Here is a 15,337-nt window from a genome sequence, read left to right as displayed (position 1 = left end):
TCCGGTCCCGCTCCGGGATTTCCCGATTTTCGGGGCCACCCCGCCAGGAATGCACCCGCTGGCGGGTGCTAAAATGCTGCCCTATGTCCTTAATGATAGTTTCTAGCATTTTCCCGACTACTGATGTCAGGCTAACTGGCCTGTAGTTCCCTGTTTTCTCTCTCCCTCCTTTCTTGAATAGTGGGGTTACATTTGCTACCTTCCAAGCCACAAGGGACCATTCTAGAATCTTGGGAATTCTGGAGGATTAAAACCAATGAATCCACTATCTCTTTTAAAACCCTAGGATGCAGGCCATCAGGTCTAGGGGATTTGGCGACTTTTTGTCCCATTACTTTCTCCAGTACTTTGGGCGCTAAATTAGGCCGTGTAGCACCCGTTGTTTTGCCGCTACACGGCCTCTCTGACATCCAAGATGGTGTCTTGGATGCTCACGCACGTTTCCAGTGTGACGTGCGCTGGACGCCATCTTGGTATAGGAGTTAGTGCATGCACAAATACCGAACGCTGGAAGCATGTAAAGTAGGGAGAAAACGCGTGCAATCAGTGTGCAACACTAATTTAAAGTGATAGACACCATTTTGGGACTTAACGCTCAACTCAACGCACAGTCTTAACCTCGACCATCTGAACGTGCCTTAGAGTGCCTGGAGGACCCCAACCAGTGTTATTTAAAGGGACCATGCAGGATTTACAGGTTAGTGGCTGGATTATTGCTTCTGGCTGCCGAGACATTTGTAAGTGTTTTTGAAGGTCTCCTAGACTTGAATACTAGGACGCGGGGACCTGGCCTAACATTTAGAGCCAGGACGTGCAGGAGTGAAGTTAGGAAATGTTTCTACACGCAAAGGGTGGGAGACGTGTGGAACGCTCTTTTGCAGATGGCAGTTAATGCTAGCTCACTTGTGAATGTTAAATCTGAGATTGATAGATTTCTGTGAACCAAGGGTATTAAAGGATATGGGGCTAAGCTGGGTATATAGTTAGGTCACAGGTCCACCATAATCTCACTGAATGGTGGATCTGGCTCGAGGGGCTAAATGCCACTGCCACTTGCTGCCTCCTGATATGCGCCACCTTCTCCGGCGAGAAAGTGGGACGTATATCTGGGTGATGTGCCTGTCATAGTTGAATAGCTGCCAGTGTGTGCGGCCTGTGAGTTGTGGGTGGGTGGCTTGAAACAGTGGTAATGTGTAAGGGTGAGAGGAAGCATCTGGTTGGAAGAGTTGAGTATCGATGGAAAGAGTTTATTGGTATGTGGGTGATGTGGGGTGTAGTGCGTGGTACAGTTGGTAGGAGACGCCACTTGACAGTTGACCTCACTCACCTTGACCACTCATGTCAAGCATTGAACTTCTTCCTGCACTGCATCCATGTTCATGATGCTGTGCGCCTGGCATTGACTTTGTCCCCTGCTGCCTCCCACTGTCTTTTGGATATATGTCTGGAGGGCCTCTTTTCCCCCCCACCCCACACCCCCCCCCACCCCCCCCCCCCCCCCCGTGGATATAGGATGCCCCTCCTTCTGTCCACCTCTTGCACCAAGATCTCTAGTGCATCAGCAGAGAACCTTGGTGTACGCACTCTCGCAGGCCTGGTACCAACTCAGATCGGCAGATTGGTGAGGTCTGGCGTGCAGATTGGAGGATGTGGGATTCAGTAGTGTGCAACCTTTATTCATTAGTGTTTATTAGTGTGTATACATAGGGATGGGACCTCCATCTGTGTTTTACATGTGCGATGTCTGATCTCCGTTCAGACTCCGTGCAGACAGTAGACTGTTATTTTCAGCAAATAACAGGTACCAGCTACCTTTAAGAGATTTCTAAGACACATCCTCCCTTTAAGAGATTGAGCTCCCCCTGGTGGTGGAAAGTGCAAATTGCATTGATTCCACGTGCAAGGCCCGGAATGGAACGCTGATTACAGGTGAGTCTTCGGGCCGGCTGAAACTTGCATCCTCCTTGCGCAGGGGTCATTGGGCGCGGGGTAATAGCACATCACGCTACCTACGCCCAAAAATGGCCCCTATCTAATTTTTTCCCCCTTTGTCTTTACTAATATTAATTACTTTAAGTTCCTCACACTCATTAGACTCTTGGTTCCCCACTATTTCCTGTGTGTTTTTTGTGTGTTCTACAGTGAAGACAAATACAAAATATTTGTTTAACGTCTCTGCCGTTTCCTTATTCCCCATTCTAATTTCTCCTATTTCTGCCTCTAAGGGATCCACTTTTACTTTCGCTACTCTTTTCCTTTTTACATACTTGTAAAGCTAATACAATCTGTTTTTATACTTCTTGCTAGTTTACTGTCATATTCAGTTTTCTCCCTCTTTATCAATTTCTTGATCATCCTTTGCTGATTTCTAAAATCCGCCCCAATCCTTGGACTTACTACTCTTTTTGGCAACATTGTAAGCCTCTTCTTTTAATCTAATATTATCCTTAATTCTCTAGTTAGCCACAGTTGGATCACTTTTCCTGTGGAGTTTTTATTCCTCAAGGGAATGTATATTTGTTGAGAATTATGAATTATTTCTTTAAATATTCACCATTGCTTATCTACCGTCATATCCTTTAATCTAATTTCCCAAACTACCTTATCCAACTCGCCCCTCATACCCTACGTAATTGGCTTTGTTTAAATTCAAGACCCTAGTTTTGGATTTAACTACTTCACTATCAAACTCAAGATGAAATTCTATCATATAATGATCACTCTACCCCAGAGGATCCTTAATTATAAGATTACTAATTAACCCTGCCTCATTACACAATACTAGATCTAAAATAGCCTGTTGCCTAATTGGTTCCTCACCATATTCTAGAAAACTGTCTTGAATGCATTGCATGAACTTGTCCTCCAAACTACTTTTGCCAATTTGGTTTGCTCAGTCTATATGAAGATTAAAGTCCCCCATGATTATTGCATTACCCTTGTTACATGCTCCTCTAATTTCCTGATTTATACTCTGTCCAACACTATAACTACCAATGGTATTATATGGGGCTAAGGCAGGTATATGGAACTAAGTAACAGATCAGCCATGATCTCATTGAATGGTGGAACAGGCTCGAGGGGCTAAATGACCTACTCCTGTTCCTATGTTCCTATGTACTGTTAGGGGGCCTATAAACTACTCCTGCCAGTGTTTTCTGCCCCTTGTTATTTCTTAGCTCCACCCATACTGATTCTACATCCTGATTTTCTGAGCTAAGATCCTTTCTCATCCTTTATTATCAGGGCTACCCCCTCCCTTTTCCATTTAGTCTGCCTTTTCTAAAAGTCCAGTACCCTGGAATATTTGGTTCCCAACCTCGGTCACTCTGCAACCACATCTCAATAATGGCTACTAGATCAAACCCATTTATCTCTATTTGTGCCATTAATTCATTTATCTTGTTACGAATGCTTCGTGCATTCAGATATAGTGCCTTTAATTTTAACTTTTTACTATTTTTTGATGTGGAAGGTAGGGCAGGATTTAGCATGAACTTGAAGGTCCAATAAATATTCTGCATTGGTCTCACTTGGATAAACAGTTTGCTCATAATTAAATTGAAAGTGTTGTTTAATTGGAAAGTGAATATGGTTTAAAATTAATTTACTGAAGTACTGTAAGTACTAATGAGTTTACAAAGATCAAATTGATCCTCACAACAGGGCTGTTAAATCCCAACCAGCAATTAGTCCAGGGTGAGTTATTGTGGCTGGGCTCAAAAATATAGAGCTACTTACCAGCTGGTGAATAACCTCGATGTATCTATCCCTCCAGCTTCAGTACTTCCATATTTAATTGCTGTGTTTTCTTGTTTCCTCTGAATCTCCGAGGCCTGTTGCAGCTCTTGCTCCTTTTTGGAATAAGTCAAAAGTTCAGATAATAATTCTGGTTGAGCAAAAGTTTACATGAATTTTAATCATGACCACATTAGTGTGTGAGTGGGGAGTCATTGTGAAATAATACTTTTCTGACTAGGATCAGCCTTTTCTTTAATAGTTAACTGTATAACTCCTCCTTAAACCCCTTGCCTCTCCATCTCCCCCTCCTTCTTTAAGACCCTCCTTGAAACCCACCTCTTTGGTCAAGCTTTTGGTCACCCCTCCTAGTATCTCCTTATTTGGTTCGGCATCCATTTTTATTTGATTATGCCTCTGCGAAGTGTACATTAATGGTGCTATATAAGTGCAAGGTTTTGCTATTATTGTTCTGTCCTAATTTCTTGTCAAGGGCTGCAACCCCAAACTGTGTCTTGCTGGAGGGCTGCTCTGAGCAACACTGCAGTGTGCCACCCATGGAATGGTGAAGCTGGGTCTGTGTGCAAAGTTCTCTAGATAGTCAGTTCCTGGTGTTAAATACGGCACTCTTGGCAGTAAGGTACAGGATGCCTGCCAGTATCCTTTGAATTGTCACCTAGCATGAGTCAGCACCTTCAGAACAGTAGGGGAGAAAATTAGGGAACAAATCTATTCATCAAGAGATTATGATGTTAAGCACAGAGCTAGTCAGATATATGCTGAGGGGTTTAATATCTTTTGGTGGTGTGTGCTTAATGCATTCAAAATTAGTCCTCACTGCATTAAAATGATGCAGATAGGAATTTTAGCTGAACACATTAACCTGTGTGTTACCAGAGAAAATTGATCCCTAGGTATCAATGTGTTTCATATTAAATTAATTATGACTGAACTATTTTAACCTTGATGGATTTAGAATATTAAATGGAACAAATTATATAGAAATTAGCTTTAAAATTCTATTAAGTATGAAGATTCTGGTGTAGAAGGGAGTAACAGGTGGGTTTTGCTGGACAACAAAAAACAAAAGATATTGAAATTTTTTTACATTTAGTGTGCCTCTAGAAGGGAAAAACAAAGTGTGCGAAGAGGAGGTGATTCCAATCCTGGTTGAGCTGCTCAGTGACCCAGAGCCTGATGTCAGGGCCAAAGCAGCAGGAGCGCTGATGTTTGCCACCATCACCAAACAAGGTGAGTGACTGACAACCAATGCAGAAGAGACTTCACGTCCATTTTGTCAATCTAGGCAGCCTGCACAGTGCCACTGGGAAAAATATCAAACCTACTAGTGGTGTTCCTGGGTTCTCGCTGTTTCTTGATACCAGAGGGATGTTTTAGTATTATGCGTAGGCTTTAGCTATTTTAATTTCTAGAGTCCTATTTGCACTACTAATGTCACTTTCAACCTGTTTTAACAAATTCCTGTCCTCCTCCCAGTGTTCCCCCTCTTCTTTTTTCCTTGTAGTGTTTGTAGTTTGCTTTTCGTTTTTTAATTTCTACTTAAATGGCCCCATATATACATTTTGGGAACTGCTTGTTTAGTTTGTATTTATTGTTCTCCGATATACGTGCACTTTGCATATTCAACATCATAAAAGTGTTCCAATTTTCCTCAACTGAGGTATCTTTCAGAAGAACCTCTTGGCTAATTTCTTTTCATTCATCCCTCATCGTTTTGAATTCTGTTATTACACACACCACCCTGTCGCATTACGTCAGTGTTGACAACTCCCTGCTCCCAGCTGATATTCAACATGCTGTTTGCACGACATAGCAAAGAACAACGTTCATTTACTGCACTGCATTGACCATTCCCCATTCCCTCCAGTATTAACAGCCATATTGTGCCCTTTTTCACCCTGTTGAAACAGGAATCAGTCCATTTCTTTTTTTGAATGCTACATTGCACAATGTATAAGTCTATTGCATAAATTCATATCATGAAGTGATTAGTTAGGTTACAGCCAAGTAAATGGTAAGCTAAGGTGGTGTAATAGTACATCATGGTGAGGACCAGTACACAGTATCAAAGAGTTATTGGATGGAATTTGGGGGTAACAATTCTGATGTGTTCTTCCTTGGCATGTGCCAGGAGCACATGATCACAACACTGCCACTCCCAATGAAATTAATGGGTGAAAAGTCATGGGCTGGGAGTGCATAGTTTTGCAATATGCGATTCTGGTGTGTGTCAGGGAGTAGTGCATCACCCTTCAAACATGTGATTCCCCCCATCCCACCTTGTTAAGGACCTAATTTTAATTGTAGAGTCAGAGGAGGCTAAAAGCAGAGGATTAATCACCCCAGACTACACCCCACCCGCAAGCGTAGGAACAAGTTCTTCCTCCCTTTGGTCATAGTTGGCATCGGCATGATCAGAAGAGGAGAACAGATAAAAATACCTCTTACCGTATCATCCCTCTCCTGCTGAATGACGGATTCAAGCATAGGAGCACCAAACTCTCATCTGTGTGAAATACTTGATCTCCCATGACATTCTGGATTGGGATCAGCAGCTGACAGACCTTGCTTGTTGCAATCTAATGACTCCAATAAAGTATTCCGTTCTTCTGGGAGCCCATCAACGTGCTTTTCATGCCCTCAAAGTCCTGCGGCGTCATGGCTGGGTGACTGAATTGCTTCAGGTCACTGAGTTTGAATTTTTGATACATATGGTGAGGAAGAAAGAGGAAATGAGCCACAGGAGATGGAAATTGTGAGATGCCCTAATTAAAGGGAATTCAGATGGAGCAGAAAGGGGATGCGATGTTTCACTGGGGGACTCAGTTCTACTTGGATCTGGAATTTACAAATAATAAAATATCCTTTGCATGGGGAATTATGCAGTTGTGGGACTCAGAGACTAATAATTGGATCACTTGTGGCTACTTCTAGCTATGACTGTTTAAGACGGTATAGAACAGAATGGGTTTACCTCTATCACCCCCTGTATTTATATATCTTTATTTTTTCGTAGAATTAACTTTGGTTTGATAAAAACACAATAGGAAGGCTCCCTCAGTGATTGAATGGGCAAATGTAACATGTAATGTGGTACAGAGCAATACGGACCACAATGGTCCCAGGGACCATCCCTGGTCTATTTCAAATTAGTTGGTCTCAGCCAGAGCAGTGGTGAATGCACTACCATAGAGCTCAGTGGCGCTAGTTTATTGGGGAAACATCAGCCATGGCTCCTGATTGCTATCCAGCCTGTGGGAAAGTCTATGCGTGCTGACATCAAGTGTGAGAAGATTGTGCTGAGCTGTGAATCAGCCCACGGTTGAATACCCCGACACCACTCAATGCTTAGATTCGTGTGTAAAGAGTGGCCACTGTGGGTGAAGCACTGGCACCTGTGGAACTGTCCAGGGGCATCAGCTTCCTCAACTACAACTTGCATTTATATAGCACCTTTAATGTAATAAAACGTCCCAAGGCGCTTCATAGGAGCAATTATCAAAAATAGCCTGTGACAAAAGTGAAGCATTTTTGTTTAAGATGTAGAATGATACCTTTAGTTTAATTTCACAATATGTAAGGCGTTAAAAACCAGCTACACTCATGGAAAAACATGCCTAGTTTATTGTTGATACAGTAGTAGCAACAATTAATAATTTTGTCTTAGTCAGGTACCCAAACCATTCAGTTCAAATAGAGATCTCATGGGTTTGGTTTGAATTACATTTGATTGTTAGTTGCTTTTTTGAGTTTAGCTCACAGTTACTTAAATCTGCTTGTTCCCGGTCATTTTGTTTTGGAAAGTATTTTCTCACCTGTACTGTCCAAATGAGAGGGTCTGTCTGAAGCCTTCGAGAGAGATAGCCAGGCCAGATAGCATCTGTGGACTGTAAGAAACAGAAAGACGTCCCATGTAAGAATACATCATAGTTTGGCTCAGCAGTGACTATGGCTGGGAATTTCCTTAGAGCTGCTCCCTTTCCATCGCCGTAACTTTGCCGAAAAGGTGACGGATTCCCCGTTTACACCTGTAAATGAGGCCTATGTTATTTGCTACTTATTCAAGGAGATAATTAAGTTTAATAACTACTGTAAAATCTAGTTTCTTATCAGTCTTGGGTCAGTGGTAGCTTAATTGCCTCTAAGTCAGAAATTCGTGAATGCAAGCCCCACTTCAGAGATTTGAGCACATAATCTGACACTCCAGTGCAATACTGAGTGAGTGCTGAACTGTCAGAGGTGCCATCTTTTCAATGAAACGTTGCCCCATTCCCTAAAACCCTACTGATATCTCCTACCACACACTGTCTCCCCAGCACCCACTGCCCATTTTTGAACTGATCCCTTCCCCAACTACTCACTGACCTCCAAATCTTTTGTAAACAATTTTACAACACCAAGTTATAGTCCAGCAATTTTATTTTAAATTCACAAGCTTTCGGAGGCTTCCTCCTTCGTCAGGTGAACGATGTGAAAATGAAATCCTCAAAATGAAATCGCATTTATAATTCACAGAACAATGCTTGGTGATTACAGACAGTTTTTTCAACTGCCCGTTGCCAAGGCAATCAGTGTGCAGACAGACAGGTGTTACCTGCCAGGTCTCAGACTATACAAATCACCAAAAAAAACAACAAACAAAAAAAAACAGAGATAGAGAGGTAGAAACATAGAAAAGACAGCAACTGACCCGTTATATTAAAAACAGATAACATTTGTTCGCTGGTGGGGTAACGTGTAGCGTGACATGAACCCAAGATCCCAGTTGAGGCCGTCCTCATGGGTGCGGAACTTGGCTATCAATTTCTGCTCTACGATTTTGCGTTGTCGTGTGTCTCGAAGGCTGCCTTGGAGTACGCTTACCCGAAGGTCGGTGGATGAATGTCCATGACTGCTGAAGTGTTCCCCGACTGGGAGGGAACCCTCCTGTTTGGCGATTGTTGCGCGGTGTCCGTTCATCCGTTGTCGCAGCGTCTGCATGGTCTCGCCAATGTACCATGCTCTGGGGCATCCTTTCCTGCAACGTATGACGGTAACCTCTGCAAGACGTGCCAGATCATCGACACAGATACCACCATCACACGAGAGGACACCACCCACCAGGTGCATGGTTCATACTCCTGTGACTCGGCCAACGTTGTCTACCTCATACGTTGCAGGAAAGGATGCCCCAGAGCATGGTACATTGGCGAGACCATGCAGACGCTGCGACAACGGATGAACGGACACCGCGCAACAATCGCCAAACAGGAGGGTTCCCTCCCAGTCGGGGAACACTTCAGCAGTCATGGACATTCATCCACCGACCTTCGGGTAAGCGTACTCCAAGGCGGCCTTCGAGACACACGACAACGCAAAATCGTCGAGCAGAAATTGATAGCCAAGTTCCGCACCCATGAGGACGGCCTCAACCGGGATCTTGGGTTCATGTCACACTACACGTTACCCCACCAGCGAACAAATGTTATCTGTTTTTAATATAACGGGTCAGTTGCTGTCTTTTCTATGTTTCTACCTCTCTATCTCTGTTTTTTTTTTGTTTGTTGTTTTTTTTGGTGATTTGTATATTCTGAGACCTGGCAGGTAACACCTGTCTGTCTGCACACTGATTGCCTTGGCAACGGGCAGTTGAAAAAACTGTCTGTAATCACCAAGCATTGTTCTGTGAATTATAAATGCGATTTCATTTCGAGGATTTCATTTTCACATCGTTCACCTGACGAAGGAGGAAGCCTCCGAAAGCTTGTGAATTTAAAATAAAATTGCTGGACTATAACTTGGTGTTGTAAAATTGTTTACAATTGTCAACCCCAGTCCATCACCGGCATCTCCACTCCAAATCTTTGGGAGTGCTGCACAGTCAGAGGTCTGTCCTTTGGATGAGATGTTAAATCAAGGCCCTGTTTGCCCTCTCAGGTGGATATAAAATATCTCAGGCACTATTTGAAGAAGAGTAGGGGAGTACTCTTGGTCTCCTTGCCAAATGTATCCCTCACTATCACGAATAGTTTATCTGTTCATTTATCTCACATTTATCTCAGTCAAAGATGTGATTGCACTAGAGAGGGTACAGAGGAGATTTACGAGGATGTTGCCAGGACTAGAGAATTTTAGCTATGAGGAAAGATTGGATAGGCTGGGGTTGTTTTCTTTGGAACAGAGGAGGCTGAGAAGTGATTTAATTGGGATAAATTTATGAGGGGCCTAGATAGAGTGGATAGGAAGGACCTATTTCCCTTAGCAGTGAGGTCAATAACCAGAGGGCATAGATTTAAAGTAATTGGTAGAAGGATTAGAGGGGAGCTGAGGAAACATTTTTCACCCAGAGGGTGGTGGGGGACTGGAACTCACTGCCTGAAAGGGTGGTAGAGGCAGAAATCCTCATCACATTTCAAAGGCACTTGGATATGCACTTTTTTTTTATTCGTTCATGGGATGTGGGCGTCACTGGCGAGGCCAGCATTTATTGCCCATCTCTAATTGCCCTTGAGAATGTGGTGGTGAGCCGCCTTCTTGAACCGCTGCAGTCCGTGTGGCGAAGGTTCTCCCACAGTGCTGTTAGGTAGGGAGTTCCAGGATTTTGACTCAGCTACGATGAAGGAACGGCGATATATTTCCAGGTTGGGATGGTGTGTGACTTGGAGGGGAACGTGCAGGTGGTGTTGTTCCCATGCGCCTGCTGCCCTTGTCCTTCTAGGTGGTAGAGGTTGCGGGTTTGGGAGGTGCTGTCGAAGAAGCCTTGGCAAGTTGCTGCAGTGCATCCTGTGGATGGTACACACTGCAGCCACGGTGCGCCGGTGGTGAAGGGAGTGAATGTTTAGGGTGGTGGATGGGGTACCAATGAAGCGGGCTGCTTTGTCCTGGATGGTATCGAGCTTCTTGAGTGTTGTTGCAGCTGCACTCATCCAGGCAAGTGGAGAGTATTCCATCACACTCCTGACTTGTGCCTTATAGATGGTGGAAAGGCTTTCGGAAGTCAGGAGGTGAGTCACTCGCCGCAGAATACTCAGCCTCTGACTTGCTCTTGTAGCCACAGTATTTATGTGGCTGGTCCAGTTAAGTTTCTGGTCCAGGGTGACTCACAGGATGTTGATGGTGGGTGATTCGGCGATGGTAATGCCATTGAATGTCAAGGGGAGGTAGTTAGACTCTCTCTTGTTGGAGATGGTCATTGCCTGGCACGTGTCTGGGGCGAATGTTACTTGCCACTTATCAGCTTCATTATCTGAGGGGTTATGAATGGAACTGAACACTGTGCAATTATCAGCGAACATCCCCATTTCTGACCTTATGATGGAGGGAAGGCCATTGATGAAGCAGCTGAAGATGATTGGCCTAGGACACTGCCCTGAGGAACTCCTGCAGCAATGTCCTGGGGCAGAGATGATTGGCCTCCAACAACCACTACCATCTTCCTTTGTGCTAGGTATGACTCCAGCCACTGGAGAGATTTCCCCCTGATTCCCATTGACTTCAATGATTGCCATAACCTACAGGGCTACGGACCAAGTGCTGGAAAGTGGGATTAGGCTGGGTAGCTCTATTTCGACCAGCACGGACACAATGGGCCAAATGGCCTTCTTCTGTGCCATAAATTTTCTATGTTTCTATGTTGTTTGTGGACCCTTGCTGTGCACAATTGGCTGCCGCACTTCCATGGCTCAATTGGCAGAACTCTCACCTCTGAGGCAGAAGGTTGTGGGTTCAAGTCCCACTCCAGAGACATGAGCACATAATCTAGGCTGACACTCCAGTACAGTACTGAGGGAGCGCTGCACTGTCAAAGGGGCCATCTTTCAGATGAGATGTTAAACCATTAAACCCTCTCAGATGCGCTATTTCAAAGAAGAGTGGGGGAGTTCTCCCCGGTGTCCTGGTCAATATTGATCCCTCAACCAACATCTCTAAAACAGATTATCTGGTCATTATCACATTGCTGTTTGTGGGAGCTTGCTGTGTGCAAATTGGCTGCCGCATTTCCTACATTACAACAGTGACAGGTGCTATATAAATGCAAGTTACTTCATTCTTTGCTATTGTTCACGCCTGCTGCCTTCTATAATCGAGGGAGATCATGTGAGGATAAGTGATAAAAACAGTAAACCAAAAGAAAGGGAAGAGGGTTCTCCATTTGATCCCTGGGTAATCTACAAATGTACCTAGATACCTGGGCAAGTGAAAGCACTCTTTGAGACATAGGCAGCAAAGGCTATGGGAGTAGTCTGAGATGCTGAGATGGGGTAGACTGTCAACTTGCAACTCGGGCATAAAACTGGCGCTGTGGTTCGGCTGCCCATTATCGAAACCGCCTGATTTTCATTGATTTCATTGGAAATAAGAATCGTGAGACATGTAAAACAGGCTGCTGATTCGCTATCACACGTTTTACACTATCGCACAAAGTCAAAATCTACCCCCACCTGTTTACCACCCAAGTGGTGAAGGTGAAAATGACCCCTGCTGAATGCAAAAAATATCTAAAGTAAAAAAAACAAAATTAATCAAAAATATAACATAGCCCACCAAGGAATTTTACATGAAAGAGTTAACCACTGATCCAGAAGAATAAATTAAAGCAAGGAATCAATGGCTTCAGAGGAAGAGAAAAAAAGCAACAAAATAGAATTTAAAAGAATTTGCAATGCTTCAGTAATTAGCTGTCACAGCCACATGCAAGAATGATTTAAAAGACCAGTCGATGCTGATTTTGAATATTTTATATTTTTGTACAATCTGGAGAGTTAATTAACACCCAAGTAGGGCGGCAAATGGTGAATGCAGGAAAGCCGAGGCGGGCTTGATTTTCAGACAGTGGAATCATGCCTCCTTCAATGCTGTATCCTTTCATTAATGTGAATGGCTGTAATACTCAGACACCCATTGCACACAGTGATTTGTCAAGTAGTGCTGCCTGCTAATGGGAGCAAAGGGCCCTTGCTACATTAATCCAAGTGAAAATTATAATGCTTTTACTTAGCACTAAATCGATGTTACAGCTGTATTAGTGTACTGTTGCTCACCACAAGGAGTCAGAAATGAGCCTTGAGTTAGTGCAAATGATAATTTAATGCTTTTACTCATCAAAATTGACTTTCCAGCTACATTATCATATTTCTGCTTGCAGCAAAAGTACTCAGACTTGCTTGGTTTTAATCATTTCAGGCCTTTCTCTCTGTACCAGATTTCAAATAAATCCAGATTTTCTGGGGAAGTTGCTTGAAGAAAATCTGAATGTAATCTGGTAGACTGGTATCAGCGGACTGGTATCACCCACGTGTGGCGTAATGGAGGGGCAGGGCATGGGTTTGCTGTCGCAGTGTCTCACGTGATGAGTTGGATTTTCAGCATGGCTCTGAGTTAGAAGGGTAAATTTTCAACTTGCCGCCCAGGCATAAGACTGGCATTGTGGATCCCTCAGTTTTAGAAACTGCCCAATATTCATTGATTTCAATGGAGATGAAAATCAGGTGGTTTCTATGATTGAAAATCTACCCCAGGCGATGGGCTGTAAGCCCCACTCCAAGACTTATCTCCCAGTCCTTTGGGCCAACCATTGGACACAGTTATTTGTTGCAGAAATACAAACAGTAAGGTGTGTGATCTGAACAATAAACAAAATGTGTAACATGGAGAAAGAGCAATCAATGACCAGTATAATTGGTAATTGTCCAGTCCAGGGTATGATGATATTGTAAATCTTTCAGTACTTTATAATCATTATCTTAAATCCCCTGAGGTATTAGGTATGTAATATAGAAGCATAATGGTGACTTTTTCTTCTAAGAAATAAACTTAGCAATTACTGGTATTGATATTAGTGACGAGCACAGTAATATTCCATTGTCTGCTATTTTTGTAGAAGTGTTAATCCATTTAAAATTAAAGGGTTAATGCCTGCACCAAAATAGCAGAGGAATGAGATACTAAAAGTGTTAGTGATTCACTAATATTGGCAAAAGTCATTTCTAGGCTCTGTTTTCTTATCTTTGTGGTGTTATTAAAGAGAGCACAATGGATTCAGGAGCCAACTAAATGTGTTTGTGGGGAGAGAAAGGATTGAGATGGAGAAGGCATGCAGGTAAAGTTGAGATCAGCTAAACAAGGATGGGTTTGTTGGGTCTAATGCCTTATTTGTTTTTAAAAATGTTTATGTTCTTATGTATTTATCAGGTAGTTGCTTTGCTAACGGTTCTGTTTTGCTACCAATAACTTCAAACGTTTGTGTAGCATTTTTTGACCATGGTGAGCGAGAGTATCTGTAACAGGGAGTGTGTTATGTTTTAACAGGAAAATATGGAGCGCTGGAGGCTAATGTCATTCCACCCTTACTCATCCTGGTGAACGATCCAGTAAGTGAGGTGCGGCTCAATGCCATCAAAGCCATCACAACAGTGTCTGAAACACCTGAGGGTCGGAAAATACTGCTGGACCATGTGATACTTCTGCAGGGCAGGTTGGAGGACCCCAGTGAGGCAGTCAGAAAGGCAGTCAAGATCGCCCTCGACGTCATCACCTGGAAACCTTAGCTGAGATATTGGACACAAAGTAACGCACTAAGGGCCTCTTTGACTCGATATTCCTTTTTCTAATCTTGTTTTCCAGGTTTTATTTTCAAACTCGTTCACATCCGCTTCCATTTATATTCATTTTTTCTCCATCACTTTTTTGCCCTGTGTATGTTCCCATTCTTCTTATTTTCCTGTCATCTTTCATGGCGTTCTGTGGTTTCCTCAATCACTTCTCACTCTATCTTCTGAAAGGCTGTAATATCTGGCTGCCATGAAGGTAGTTGTACTTTGGTTTTGTTGCCATTTTAAACTTTGACAGTCAGTAGTAGTCAACTTAACTTTGGGGTTGGATAAGGGTTGACAAATCAATTTCTTTTTTGCATTGGATAAACCAATTTTTAAAACATTCCTTTTTCTAACTCTATTTAATAAAGCTCTCTATTACCTTGTCATTCTGCTCATTCTTTTCTCAAATTCTCTTTCATATGTTCTTCCATGTCTCTTTTTGTCTCTGTCTCATTATCTCATGCTTACACTCTCGTTCCTCTTTCTTCTGTCCCATTTTCCTTCTTTCATTGGGTTGTTGGTCTGTGCACACAGAATGTAATAATAATGTGTAATAAATGTAACTACGTTCTGTGCAGTAATTTGGCTTTCTGCTAGGTTGGACACAGTTTGTTAAGTGGAAATAAACTGCAAACATCACTCAGGACTTGTACGGCCTTAAGTGTGTAATTTTCTTAATTACTTAATTATTATCACTGTGTCAATCAAATTAGTTCAAATCAGCATGGTTTTTTCATAGAGATTGTTTAACTGAAAGGCTGTACTCTTGTTAGGTCAGTAATATGATGGTACACAAGTCTAAAACAAGAAGTCATATAATAGTATTTCTGTTACCTGCCCGATGGAGGTCATTAAAGCAGGTAAATGCACCAGCAGGTGTAGCACATAGTCACAAGGACCAGAAGGTCCCAGGGGAGTTAGTTGATCCCAGTTGGGGCATTACAACTGGTTAAACATCCTTGAACTGCAAAAAGGAACAATCCTGATCCCTACCTAAAGACCCC

General features: G+C 43.0%; 1 protein-coding gene across 1 annotated transcript in view; it reads left to right on the top strand.

Moving 5' to 3' along the window:
• The window catches only part of rsph14 (radial spoke head 14 homolog), a 710,550-nt gene extending 695,595 nt beyond the window's left edge, over positions 1 to 14,955 (top strand). Inside the window, exons 5-6 of the mRNA XM_068005520.1 lie at positions 4,853 to 4,989; positions 14,047 to 14,955. Of these exons, the coding sequence (XP_067861621.1) occupies positions 4,853 to 4,989; positions 14,047 to 14,285 (376 nt within the window). The 3' untranslated portion in view covers positions 14,286 to 14,955. The remainder of the gene's footprint in view (positions 1 to 4,852; positions 4,990 to 14,046) is intronic.
• The last annotated feature ends 382 nt before the right edge of the window (positions 14,956 to 15,337 follow it).

This window comes from Heptranchias perlo, chromosome 25 (genome assembly GCF_035084215.1).
Source record: "Heptranchias perlo isolate sHepPer1 chromosome 25, sHepPer1.hap1, whole genome shotgun sequence".
Taxonomy (NCBI): Eukaryota; Metazoa; Chordata; class Chondrichthyes; order Hexanchiformes; family Hexanchidae; genus Heptranchias; species Heptranchias perlo.
Note: the sequence above shows the minus strand (reverse complement) of the source record. Positions and strands in the feature narration are given on the sequence as shown.